The 14694-nt window shown below is 37.6% G+C and overlaps 1 protein-coding gene across 11 annotated transcripts in view; it reads right to left on the bottom strand.

The window, feature by feature from the left end:
• Positions 1-3423: 3423 nt before the first annotated feature.
• The window catches only part of CELF2 (CUGBP Elav-like family member 2), a 547488-nt gene continuing 536217 nt past the window's right edge, over positions 3424-14694 (bottom strand). For 10 of the 11 annotated variants that reach the window (XM_074538727.1, XM_074538723.1, XM_074538721.1 and 7 more), the window contains one exon: positions 3424-10378. In XM_074538727.1, coding sequence (XP_074394828.1) covers positions 10251-10378 — 128 coding nt within the window. In that variant the 3' untranslated portion in view covers positions 3424-10250. The remainder of the gene's footprint in view (positions 10379-14694) is intronic. The other variant, XM_074538722.1, reaches the window with a different exon arrangement.

Below are 14694 nucleotides of genomic sequence, written 5' to 3'. Positions count from 1 at the left end.
AGAAGCTGTTGATCTGCGGTGGTTTACTGGTCCCCTCTAGCTCTCTGCTGAAAGCCATGGTGCTGTGAGGTTGAAGGAGCTGATGGACCCACCAGTTTCTTTCCTACAGGGCTTCATGTCTGCTCTTCCTCCTGCCCCTTTCCAAATTCCCTCCCTCCCTCCCCTCTGCTCTCCATCCTCAGGCACGACACAACGCTCAGAGTGAAATTTCTCAACCTGTTGGTCGGAGGGACAGGAGATAATGCTGAAAATTTTTCTCGGTGTGTTCTCAGGCAGGTTTTCAGAAGGGAAAACACCAGCAAAACTTTGTGCCAGAAGTCAGCCAACTTTCCAAACTGACACTGTCTCCTTTTGCTGGCAACTCAGGAATTTATGCATGTCCTGTGAGTGAGATGTCCCCAGAGCAGCCGGGGAGGCTGGGACATCACTCCCTCAAGTGCCGTCTTGAGGAAACAAGTCTCAAAGATTCAAATACTCCTTTGTTTATGAAATAAAGTCCACCAGACCTATTGCCAATTGTTTATGCTAAAGAGCACACTCCCATTAATGCTAATGGTGCTTTGGAGCATAAATCCTTGCTAATTGATATAGGAATGTATCCCAGAAGAGTTTACTTTACTGCTGATTTAGCTGATAGATATAAATGTGTGAGAGGGAAATATTAGCATTCATGTAAAACAATTAGGTTATCAACAGGGGCAAATGATTCAGAAAATGACTGCAACTTTCCAGTTCCCTTTAATGGAAAAAAAAAGAAAGGCTGCTAATGAGGAAAATCAGAGGGAATACAAATATGAGCTAATCATTGAGATTATTTAATATTTGTGTTACATCAGCAGCCCTTGAAAAGCAGGGCAGGGTTCCCACCTGAGCTCTGTGCTGATGTGGGATGGATGGGACCATCCTGCTGCCCACCAAGGCAAATCTTCCCTCTGACCTCTCTGGTGGAGCAGGGTTTTTGCCTTACAAGGCTGATGCACCTGGCCACTGGATGTTGAGCTCTGTAATGTTTACTAAATATGCATGAATAGAAGGATACAAGCAGCAGATAGATTTCCACAATTTAATTTTTTTTTCAGATAATATAATGGCATATGAAAAGTGAGGCAGTAATGCAGTTCAAAAGAAAAAAAGAAAGCAACCCCTCTCCCTCCCCTCCCCTCATTCTCCTGGATCTTTCTGCCAAAGGCTGACATTATTGAAAGCTTGATAAATACAAGAATTATGGCCATTTCCATAAAAATCAAATTGTTTAAAATCTACAATTTTGTGGCAAATATACAGCCATTGAAAGAATAATTTTTTTTCAGTGTACTCAACAGTTTTACCTATTCGATTGCCATTTAATTCATGGGTTTTGATTTGAAAATGTTTTTTTAAGAAAAGGCTCAATACAGGAAACGTACAGTAAGCCATGGATCTTCCCCAAAAAGATGCCTTGACCTCCAAGGTGGAATCTGTGGAATTTTGAGCATATGGGTTTTCATTTTTTAACTCTAAACCTATCTAGAATCAGGAGGAAAAAAAGTCATATACCAAAAAGTCCAGTATTGTATTGTTTTATAGTATTTTCTCATTCACATATTTTAGCTATTTTTTGATTTTAGTGCAAAATCAAACATGTTTTGGTTTTGAATACAGAAACAAATCAAAATTTCTGCATCTTAGAATCTTTTGCTGCAAGTCACTGAATGGCAAGACTTTTTCTCCCCACAGATTTCAGTAAGCTTAATTTTCAAAGTCTCCATTATTAATGAAATATCAAGCGAATTTTTTAGTTAACATTTGCCTGGGCATGGTTAAAGACCTTATACCCAGGAAGATTTCATATAACAAAAAGCGCCCAATCCTAGAAACATTTTTTTGTTCCATTTAATGCTCATAAAATTTTACAGACAACAGAATCCTTTCTTAAGCTTTATTTAAGAAATCGAATACTATTATAGTTCAATATATATAAGACACATCCAGTATTGTGTTCCTGATAGCAAGTGCATAGATTTTGTTAAGATATCATTTTTATATTTAATTTTTTTTTTTATTTGTTACTCAGTAGCACGTTTCATGATCACACGAAGGGATATTCCCAGTGATTTTACTAAGAGCATGAGAGAAAAAACAGAACACAGCAAAGTAGTGAAACTACAACAGAGATGAGGAACAAAAACGATCAGGCAAACTATCAGTACAGTCGATTCCTGATAAGTGAATAATCTGATTGCTTGGTCACAATGCTTTATTCACTTATCAGGAATGATTCACACTACATTTTGTTAAACTGTTTTCCTTAGCCTAATACCTAAGAGTCACACTGGGCAAAGGCACACACACTCTGGCAGGCTATTCTTTAATCAGCGAGTCTTGTGACAGTTTGGTAATTTCCCATGGCGATACACATATAGCTAACAAAGAGACATTTTGCTAACACTGCAAGGTGCCTTACATAATTGAAATTAAAAGCATGTGTTTAAGCAGGACAAACTGTTCAGCTGCATTGCTTTAAGGAACTCATTTTTCCCCCATTGTTGAAATTAAAAAAAAAAAAAAAAGAAAGAAAACCCTGTATCTTTCAGCCCTGAGTATTTAAAAGAAACCTAACTGCAGTATAAGTCTTTTTTTTTCAGTTGTATTTTTGGAAGAAAAGACCCTTCACAAAGCTCTAGTTTCTTTCCTAAGACCAAGTTTGGAGGAAAAAAAAGAGAAAAATAAACAAAAAAAGAAAACATCCACAGCAAGCTAAAAAAACCCAGAGAGCAATTCTGATTTATCCATCATGCAAGTCAAGACTTACTTAACTGAATCCACTGGTGTCAAAATTATCCAAATCGAGAACATAAACTCTACAGGTGTCAAAGACCCAGGATATATTCTGACCATCAGGTTCTGCTTTCCTGCCTGGGCTGTCTGCTACAGGCTCCTGTGGTTTTAGGTTAAACCTAGAGCTGCTTGGACCCCTGACCTCTGATAACAGACCCTGTGGGATGGCACTGGAGCTCACTGGGGGCTCCAGGCCCATCACTTGTTTGCTTCTCATGGAAACAGAAAAGTGAAAAAAAGGAAAAAAAAAATTCAGAAAAATAGATTGAGCAGTAACAACCAGGCCAACTCACAAGCCACCAGAAAATTTCAAAAGTCTTCCAAAGGCAGGAACCAACGTCGCTGCTGACACCACACGGATACACCCAGTGCACCAGGACCTTGTTGGACGGTATTGATGGGGCTGTGTGTGTGTGTGAGCCAAAGCCAGAGCGCCAGAGAGACCAGGGGAGAGGAGACAAGAGGGACGAGTGTCGTTTGGGTCTCATAAGAGCACTTTTAAGTGGTCTTCGATTCCTGAGCATCACAGAAAGTGGGACAAAGGAAAGGGATGGGGGCGTATGGCTTGAATTCCAGAGAGCACTCACCAGTGCTTCTCTCTCCTCCTTGGGTTTGGTTGGTTTTGTTTTGTTTTTTTTTTTCCCCCCCTCTCCAAATTGTAAGGTTTGTATCTGCGATCAGAGGAGAGAAGAGACTTTCTGTAAACCAGAACAACATAGATTTTTCTTTTGCAGCTTTTATTTCATCATGGTAGACACCGGTTGGGGGAGAGCAGAGAGATTCTTGTGAGGAGGAAAAAATTATAGGAAAGGAAAGAATAAAAAAGCTAAGAGCCAAGTGTAAAAAATAATGAGAAAAAAAGTGCTATGGTATTTCTTTAGTCCCTTTTGAGATTTGTGTAATACTATCAGTCAATGCTGAGAATGATCTGCTTTGTAAGCCCACAGCAAAAATATCACCCATTGGAACAACGGGGGATCTTTTTCCATAATTTATTTCTCCTTTTTAAATTTTTTTTCTTTTTTTTTTTTTTTTTACTTCCATTGGCTTTAGCGAGAAAGTCTTCCTGTGCTCACTTGGATTTTGCTATATATTTTAAAGTATTATATGCACAACTGCACATAACAAGCTTGATCACCTGGTAAGATTTTGCAGGCTCTCCCAGCCCTAGTTAAGCCATGATTAGTTTCTAGGGAGAGTTTGACTAACGCCATATGCCATCAGATTACTGTGCAGTTTGGAAAAAATCCCAAGGCTATATCCTCCTTTTCTTGAATGTTTCATATGCTTCTGCAATGTAGTGGCAGAGTATTATTATTATTTTTTTAACAACTAGGAAGAAATGATCTCCATAATCCACATTTTCCAGACTGACTGAAATGCCACAGCAAAAAAAAAAAAAAAAAGAAATCTTTTCAGGTGTCTTCTGTGTGTTTGTGTGCAGAAGGTTTTGCAGTTTGAAGGCTAATAAAAGCTACCTTCAATAGGACTTTGCAGGAAACTCATTTAAAATGCTTCCTGCTCCAAGAGATTATCCAAGTGATAAGGCATGACTAGGGGGAGGAAGAGAGAAAAAAAAATTCAAAGAAACCAGAATATGTCTAAAATGTACAAATCCTCTTTTGCCCCCCAATCAGCTATTCACTTAGGTGGAATCGACTGTATCTTTTGTACACAACCAACAAATAGAGAAAAAAAAAAAAAACAGGCACGTGAAACAGTGAGGTGTGCAGATGTATTACCAACACAGAATGACCACCAACAATACAACACACAAAGTAGAGAGACAAGTATTAGGAAAATGGTTTAATATTGGAGACAGAAGCAAAAAACTGCATCACACAATAACATACGTTACAAAAATAAGTCTGACTGTTTCAACTACACGGTTATGTTCACAATGAGGACAGAAGAATCAGAAAAAACTCTGATCTAAACAGCAAAAAAGCAAACCCCTAACGTTTTAACTAATACATTTATCCACGCAAAGTGACCGAGTACTCCTAATTCTAATTACCTTATTGTGTAACTGCACGATACAGAATAAAAAGTGAAACTTACCGCTTTTGTTAAGACAAAATTCTAAACACTAGATATAAGCAAAGGGAAAAAAAGAAATCAAGCCAAAGTTTTGAATTCTCGAAACAAAACCAACTCTCTTTCTACCGTCCAGAAATCAAACTTGAAAATCAGTCATGATCGAGGGGGCCCACGAGAGTAAGCCACAAAAATTTCCATTTGTTTTTTAATCTCCAGTATAAAAAGTTCCACTGGTACAAAATGCATAAGTACAATCAAGTTGTAGAAATAGGAAAGCCTGCTTTTTTTTTTGCCTTTTTTTTGTTCTTTTTTTTTTTTTTGGCTCAAATTCCATCAAACAACAAAATCCAAATGCATCAATAAAACAGAAACAATACTCAAATGGTCTTACAGTTTCCACTAGATTGCATTAACTTTGGCTTTTCTCAGACAATACTTAAAAACTAGTTTGTAATTCTAAACAAAATGATAGTATTATTAATCTACAAACAACAATTCCCACAGCACGAAAAAAACACAAATACATAGGTTTGTTTTTTTTTTTCTTTTTGTATGACATTATCCAAAAAGGTAATGAAACTACAGGATATTTTTTTCTTTTGTTAATTAGCACTTAAGATAATAAAAACAGAAACAGTAAAATGATTCCAGAGTAGCACAAGCCAAGGAACTGTAACCCCTATGGTGAAAGAAAGATGAACTTGTTACTCCTTTGAGGACTGCCATTTCATTGCAATTAGCTAATTTGTTTGATAAAACAACTAGTCTAGTCTTTTGATTAAAATTTTGTAAAGCAATTTCCCTTGTTTTACTTCCTCTCTTATTAGGCCCTTGCACCCTTGCAGCTTTTTCCTTTCATTATTTTGAAAGAGAACTGGTAGATAATTTGCCTCCCAGGAGGTGTACATTTGGGTTTTTTGGTTTTGTATTTTTTATTTTGAATTTTAATTTTTTTTTTTCCAGAGATGGGACACTTTTCTAAGCAATGACTCATCTCAGTTGCCTGGAAGTACAGAAACATTCCTTGTCTCCCACTGCTAAGCCAATGTCCTGTGGAGTATTCAGGGCAGCCTGGTGTTGAGTTACACTGCCCAAGGACCAGAGGCATCACCGCTCTAACCGGACTGGAAAACCCACAGGACACACCAGGGCATCTACAAAAGCTTTGGAAATTTAGACGGTGGGTACAATGAGAAAAATTAGTGAAACAGTCTCTAAACAATCCAAATGATGATCTCATATTATATATATATATATATGTACATATATATAATATAACGTACGTGAGATGATACTTTGAATACGCACAATTGCTGCAAGTAGTACAAAATAGCCCTCAAAGGGTGTAGGAAGGCCCCAGCAGTAGTAAAAACGTGAGAAAAGTATAGATCATTTATTTATAAGTGCATGTGCTATAAGAAGGAAACTTTTTTTGCATCACTAGAGGCTAGTCCTTTCCATCCCAGGGCTCTACATAAAGAAGCATTTAAGTTGGGGATGAGAGACAAGAGTGCACCAGCTGATGTTGCTCATATAGGGCTTCGTTTTTAATTTTAGGTGGCTTCAGATATAACCAGATAGAACTAGGAGGTGGAAGAAGTTATGGCACTTTATGACCTGTAGCAGGTACTGCTGCTCACACACATTGGATTGGCAATGAATTTGCTGAACCGGTGGCAAAGAACCGAATTTGGTTGTTGGTCACTGTTTGTGCGGTAGGAACGCAACCCAATCGGACTTACAAGGCAGTGAAAAGGGCTACCAGCATCTCTTTTCTGGCTCCTGACAAAGAGCTTCCTCCAGCAAACACCCCCATCAGTCACACAGACATTCCCATGGACCACGGGCACGAGTAAAGTTACTCCTCTCTGAACGAGTGTCTGCGGGAGTAAGCCAGGATATTGCCGTGACAAATAATGGCAAATAACACCAAACATTACAGTGTATGTAAACTTTATCCATAAAAAGTAGTTTAACTGCAGTGCACACTGAATTTTCACCCAGGAAGATCTAGTGCATCTGATTTAAGCAAAAATTCATTTATTTAAATTACAAAAATATTATTATTCTTTTTTTTTTTCTCCTCAAGGTTTTCAAATGGTGGATTGACCGCTCCTGGTTGGGAGTGGCTCATACAATAGATAATTAAAGAATTGTTTTCTTTTTCTTTTATTTTATTAATACTGAATAGCATATTCCAGCAGCATATTAAAAGCTCTTTAAGAAAAGACAAAATCCCCAAAATCTAAAAAGGAAAACCACAAGTTAATTACGGTTTTAAATAATTTTAGTTATAGATACAGAAGAAATTTAGACAGCAGTAAAATATTTTTGTCCTTCAGATCTGCCCTGTGCATTGTTCTGATTTCAACCATGTATTAAATAAACCACAAAAAACTAAGTATATATATATTTATAGATATAGATATATATATAAAAATAAACAGCAAAATGGTGAATGTATAAAAGGTATTAACACTCAAGACAGCTCTGGGTGGAAAGGGTTAAAAGTTCAAAACTTTCTCACCTTAGAGGTTTCCATACAATATGAAGAAAATACATAGTGAGGTTTGCTTTCACAGCATTGATGTGTGCAGAGTGGTTAAAAAAGTGAAACATGGGCACTTATACAATGTTTTACAAAAAACATCAAAGAGAAATAACAAACAATAACAATTTCAGGCAACAAGACCACAGGATAGCAAGTTAACAAACTTTTTAACCTCTTTTTTCTTTAAATATTAGGGATTTATACAAAACACATAATAAAATACCCATGTTATCAAATTACTTCACACAAGAAACACACTGAAGCTCTAGGAAGAAAGTACCTTTGGAATTTGGCACTATAGTTTCACTGATTTTTTTTCTTTAAAAGAAAAACTGATCACATTTTGCTGAACACAAACACACCTAAATTGTTCACAATAAAAAAATGACATCAATGCGTCACAAGCCAACACAAACTTATTCTGGAATATTTTTTCATTTTCACATGAAATTATTTTTTTTTTTAAGCAAACAACTTTTTTTTGTGTTTTTTTTGAATCTTCTTTTTGTTCTTGTTGTTCAAGTAAACCAATTTTAAACTTGTCTTTTTATAAACATAGAACACTTAAGACCATAAGACTCATGATGAAACCACAACTTAATTCACAGAAGCACCAACGTAACACATTTTACAGTAACCTTTCTTCTGTACATTGAAACAGTATAAAATATAGGTAATTTCATGTGCATTAAACCATGGATTGTCTAACTGTGAGTCAGTTCAGCAAAAGGTGACACAAGTAGGTAGCATTTGCCCTAAAACAGGGTAAATATTTTCTTATACTAATCTACAAAAAGTGGTTCTATATATATACTTTAATGAGAAAGTGAGCCACCTAAAATGGCCTTATCAAAAAACTTTACACTGCCTGAAAAATGTAAAAACTATTACAGACCTCTAGAGACTTAAAATCAGACAGTTTTATTTCTCAAACTGTTTTGGAAGTAGTCTGTTAGAAACCAACATTCTGTGCCTCTGGACACATATTGCTATTGTCACCAGTGACCAGGCAGAATGCCAATCCCTGTATAATACTTTCAAGTCTGTTTTTTTTTTATTTTTTTTTTTACGAAATGAAAAAAAAAAAACCAAAACCAAAAATCAACCAAGAAAAATACCCAAACAAAAAAACCCAAACAAAATGAAACAAAAACTACAAGGAAAGAAGAAAACCAGAAACCAAAACTGAAAAAACAAAAAGGAAAGAAAGAAAAAACATTTTGCCACAGGTTGTTTTTAAATCCTATCATTAATTTATCTAATAATAAATTTCAGTCTTGCATGAATGCAGCAATGTTTTTTCACATTGACTTCCCAGAATTCATAGCTAGATGAGGTCACATGCAAATTTCAAAGGTCAAACTAGGTCAGTAGGAGAACCAAATATGATGTGAGGTCAGAAAGACATCAGAAACAATGACGGGACGATGAAACTTTTTTTTTTTGAGACGCCACAGGGACATGCTAGGCAAACGATGGGCTAACGGGCATGGAGATGTCTAGGGAAAAAACAAGGAAGAGGAAAAAAAGTTACACAGAATCTATGCAGCACAAACAAAATCACTTTTATGGGTGCAGGAGAAAACTAATGCAAATCTTTTATCAGTAGAGCCTACGAGCTGTTCACATAATTTGCATTAACTTACAATACTTGTCAACAAGAACGCAATGGAACCCCAAAAGAATCCATCTGAAAGGAGTCAGAGAGAATGGATTCCTCTTTGGGGAGAAAAAGAGAGGAAAGAACCAGTTTCTACAAATGTAACAGAAAGGTACAGGGGGGCAGGGGGAGGGAAAGGGTCAGACAACCGAACTTTAAACTAGGTAATGGAAACTACGAACAAAATAACCAGACAAATACAAACAAGAGGATAAAAGCATGAACTGCAAAGGGTGGAGGGTTCAACAGTGAAAAAGCGCCCATTCTTGGCACAATTACTCTAGAGACTACTTCAAAGGATCTAGCTAGCATAGAGAGCTGCTCTTTAGGTATCCAATAAGTTAACAATAGGCAATAAATAAATTCCATTATTTCTGAGGCAGTAAAAATTTTGTATAAAAATAGAAATGCTTTTTACAAATAAAATTTACAGGCCTGTGGCTTTCTTTTTTTTATTATTATTAAATTTATCTCTCAAGAAACATCAAGTATTGTCACTCATTTTATTTTATTTTTTTATTTTAAACCCTGTAGCTTTAGAAACAGATCTCTAAATCTTTTTTACATTAATCCTTTCCAAAAAAACAAGAACTTAAAAAAAATGAAATATAAAGACGACCAGTGTAAAATCAGACTAATATATAACAATACGTTGATTTGAACTGAAAAAAAAATCAGATCTTCTCAAAAAACAAGTTGATGTAGTGGAAAGACTTATTTCAATTTTTGTTGCAAAATAAGTGCTTCAACTGGCATGAGGCCATTTTGTTTAACCTATAAACTGCTGGTGCCACCCTGGTAAAATACGATCCATCCATAGAAAACAACTTTTATTGTGTGCTAATGGCACCAGGGTTCACAGAGTTAAATTGCACATTTTTTTTGTGTCTGTGTGTGTGTGCTGTTTGGAATTTCAAGACATTTATTTTTGTTTCGAAAAGGAGATAAATTATGCTGCAAAACAAAATACAGTAACACAACTCAGTAATTACTTGGCAAGGAAATGGGAGCCAAGTGCAGTAAGGACAAGTGGGGAGATGGAAGTGGTAACTGTAAAAATAACTGTCCCTTGGTGAAGGTTGGCTCTATGTTCTTTCTTAACCCCCCTGCAGAGGACAGGTTTGCTCATGGGACTTACCCTAAGAAAGCTAAAATAAGAGCAGTAAGCATCTGGGGTTAAGATCAGTAAGGTTTGCTGTCATTTTTGGAGCGTTTCAGCTGAACCTTCAAGCGTTTCATGCCAATCTGAAAGCCGTTCATAGCCTGGATAGCAGCTTGTGCAGAGACCGGATTGTCATAGCTAACAAAACCTGCGGGACACAGAACGGGAGAGAAAGTCAGCTCTGGGTTACAACAAATGTCAGGAGGCAGTTTGTTAGAATTTTATGATTGCTATTTATTTGACACATTCACCTGGCTTTCAATTAGTTCTTTGATCACATTTCATATCCCATTTCCTTTCCTGTTTCCTTTTGCCTTCCTCTTTACCTACATAATGTTTCTTTACTAGCTGGGATGCAGTTGGCCAATTTTGGTGCAATGCAGTTTCCATTTTGTTATTTATATACCTGCCTTAGAGACTGAAGATATTTATTACTGTAACACTTTTCAGTGTAGTATCTACATACCTCCCAGTCTATTAGGAAGTGCTATTTAGGCCAGTCTGCAAAAGGGAAGCTGAAACAGCAAGACTGGTTACAGAATCAACCCCCAAAATTCCTAAACCCACTGGCACACCTGGGCGTGAGTTCATGTGTGCTATGGAACACTCATCTCCTTGGGCTCAGCCTAGGACAGTTGCAATATTAATATTTTGTAATTTTACAGCTCCTTCCATTTCAAGATCTCAGGGTACCTTAATGTTAAGTTAATTCAGTCTCTTGGTCCCCAAAGGGGTACGCAAACATCAAAATTAAGCAACATCATAAAGACAATGGTAGGGTTTGATGAGAACTCCAAGATCTGCTCCTCGCATGTGAGCACTAACTAGGAGGATAATGCTTGCTTGGGTAATTCAGAATGGCTGGCCTGGCTCAGATTTCTTTTCCCTGGGAGACTGAAAATGTTCTGTTCATAATATATTCAAATCTCCCTGATTCTGGAAGCTCAAAGTTCATTTTCATATCTGGGCCTCCCACTTGTAATTGCAAAGCTCACCTAACTGCTGTTCTGCCTCAGCTTGGGCTAATTATTACTGCACTCAGCCTGCTGCTGTGCATCTGCTTTGAAATGTTCCCTCTTCTTTCCCCTTGAATTTGCCTTAACATATATCCCCTCATTCTCCTAAGGCAGGGATGCCACACACTTTGTCTTCAGTCCTAACACAGGGGCTTCTCAGTGCCCCTCTTTCCTCAACCAGCTTCATTCATTTGTGCTTAGTGCCTGTGTACTTCTTGGATTCATTACTTCTTTTTACCTCTACTTTAACCTATCCTTTTATGGCTCTTGCACTGCTGCCCTCTTCCAATTGCAGAGTCAGAGTGTTATTTTGCTTTCCCCACTGCATAAAATCTTCCTCCCTTCTCAAGGTATCCTTGTCCAGCTGTTCTCCTTCATAGATCATCCCTATGGCTTCACCTTAAATCAACTTCACCAAACTATTTAAGTTAAGACTCTTGTCTGACAACTCAGGCTGTCTTCTGTTCCTTCCACTCAAAACCACCTCTCATTTAAACCTCTGCCAACCTTCTCCTGGCCAAAGCCAATATGCTCTATCCATATTGTCCTGTGGTTGAGTATTTGTTACCTCCTTAAGGGATAATAAATGTTCCTCCATACCTTCCTTGGTTTTAGTAACTCTTGCCACTTCCTCACTTTCTCCCTGAGATCATTCCCTATTAAATTTATTGCCAGATCTTGAAGAGCTTCATCAGTCTCTTCCTTTCTTCCTTTCCCCTACTTGGTTCTAGGAGATCAGGTCTGTTCATATGACTCCAATCATTATCTTAGCTCTGTGTCCTGTGTCTCCCTCCATGAGCTCTAGGATTGCCTCAGGGATAGCAAAGGCAGGAGTTGGGGGGCAGCTGTAGCACTGTCCAGGCAGATGCTCCACAGCTGAGGTGTAGCTTCTCCTACCCACCTTGAAAATTCAGCATTTCCCTCTACAGCTTTACTGACCTTCGCTTTATTCTCTTAAGTGCATGTAACTGCTATGAACTTATCATCACTCGAGTTCCTTTCCTTCATACCTAGTTTTATCCACCTGGAAAGTAAGCAAGTGATCTAAACTTGTCACTTGGCATCTGTGGATAGTGAATGAGGAGAAGGAAGCACACTGCTGGCATCAGCCTCTGTCATTCAATTCTTATTTGGATTCACAATTTGTCTCTCTACACAGAATGCAATACCTGCATTAGCTTGTTAGGCTCTCATCTTCTACCTTATTGAGAACCTTCATTTGTAAATCTTACTGAGGAATCTAGAATTCCTTCCCTTTATTTGTATTTTTCTGATTGCACCCATTCATCATTTTTTGTCTGAATTTTAAACCACAGGTTACATACAGTCAGAATGATGTTTCTTATTAATTCTCAAAGATCCTGTCATGACAATTCTGATTTTTGTTTTAGATCTTTGAGTAGCTCTATAATCAGGATAAATAATTTTCATTATTCAAGTAACAATTTTGCTATAAGGCTGACTGCATTTCTGCATTGATGTAACTGAGCTCCCCCTCCTCTGCCTTACTTACATATCTCATTTTTCTTATTGTAACATTTATGAAAGGCAAGAGATAAGCTGGAATAGTGACACCCTTTGTCTGCTGAATCAATTAAAGCCCGTGGAGTATGTGAGAACTCATGGAAGAACACTTCCAGGTGTAAACACACTGTTCTGTCATCCTCATCACCATTTAATCCTTTGAGCATTCATTGTGGGTTGGACAAGAAAAGAAAATATGCCTAAGTCATTTTTCTGCACAGAAATGAAATTTTTCATTTTGTGAAGCAGTTTTACATAAAGATTCATCACTGTCTATCACTCACTCAGAATAAACCTTCCCATTTCTGCCAGACAGACTTGGACAATCTTTACACCTTTTGGATGTTCAACCTGTTCCCATCTGTAATTTGACTTTCTCCTCCTTTGGGCAGGAGATTGGAAACTCCGGAGTAGGAAGCCCTAAGCATGTGCAAATTATTACAATTACAATTACTATTACTAGGGGCAAAAAGACCAAACCAAACCAACAAATAAAAAACCCAAACCCAAACTGTACCAAGTGCAATGACCATAAATGATTCAGCAGAGAAATGGGTTCTTCAGCAGCATTATTGTCATAAGTTTTGGGTGGGAGGACAGAAAAAGAAAAAAAAAAAAAGCTTTTTGAAACACAAATATAGGACCAAAATAAAAATTAGACAATTCTTGCTAATAAAGCTGAGGAGGTACACGCAGACCTTGCCAGTACATTAAGCTAGCAGGACTAATTCTGGCTTTGCCTGTGATTTGCAGCATCACCAAGTAGTCACCCACTAATCAGAAAACTCAGCTTCATCTGCCACTTCTACTTTTTGTTTTTAAAGCAGAGCTCCCTCCCTGGTGGCAGAGTATCTGGGAAGGAAGACTGAGAAATAGAAATATCAGTGAAAGCTGCCTAAAACCAAAATGACAGAGGATTCCTCCATCCACTGGGAGTTGACACCTCCATTTTCCCTAAAAGAAGATAATTTTGGTGCATCACTAAGTTAGGCAATTGTGTCTCACAAACCCAGGCAAATGTGTAAGAAGGTAATCAAAGAGTAAAAGAAAATGCACAAAAAGCAAGTGTGGGAAACGATCTGATGAATTGAGCCACCTGCCCAAACTGATTTACATTCTTTCAGCAGTCACCACAATTGCTGCATTTTGATTAACGTAGCTTGATTTGTCTTTTCATCAAGATTCCTGGAGACCTCAACAACGATTTTGTAACCCCCAACATACTAACAGAACTGGCTTCAGATCAATGGGGAGTCCATTTCAATTCCACTTTTCAAATTTGCAAGAGCCTCAGGGACTGCTTTAACCCATTGCAGACACAGGCTGGACTATGCTGGTCTAGATATGAATAATTTTTTGTAAAGCCTAAACAGGTGAATGCTTCAAAAATGAACTGAAAGACAGTGGGAAAATGCAGAAAGAATGTCACACTCTTTCTGTGAACTGAATCAACTTTCCAAGTGTACTGTCCATTCCTCTTGTCACATATACAGGTGCATTCCTTTACTCTGGGAAAGAATTGCCGCTTTAAAGAAAATTCCAGTATTTTACATCAACCCTTACAAAACTCATGTTTAGGAGATTCCTTTGTCCTCCTAAATCCTCACTGTGTCTTGTATAAGACCATAATTATGAGACCAATGCTCCAAAAGTTTACCACACACTGACATTCTCTGCTCCACTCCATCAAAGCACTGAACTGGTGCATCTCTGCTGTTCCAAATACATCATCCCTCCTAATCAACCCTAAAACTATTTTTATACCAACACATCATCTCTTCCTCTGCTGTGATCTAATTTTCTGACAGCTCAAAGTATTCTCTGGGAAACGACACTGATCTTGTGAGGCTCTCTTCATCCCTGCCCTAAGGTGAGGGAGATGCCACCTTCCATAACACACTGGAAGCCACCCACAACAGCCAGA

Source organism: Zonotrichia albicollis, chromosome 4 (assembly GCF_047830755.1).
Source record: "Zonotrichia albicollis isolate bZonAlb1 chromosome 4, bZonAlb1.hap1, whole genome shotgun sequence".
NCBI lineage: Eukaryota > Metazoa > Chordata > Aves > Passeriformes > Passerellidae > Zonotrichia > Zonotrichia albicollis.
Note: the sequence above shows the minus strand (reverse complement) of the source record. Positions and strands in the feature narration are given on the sequence as shown.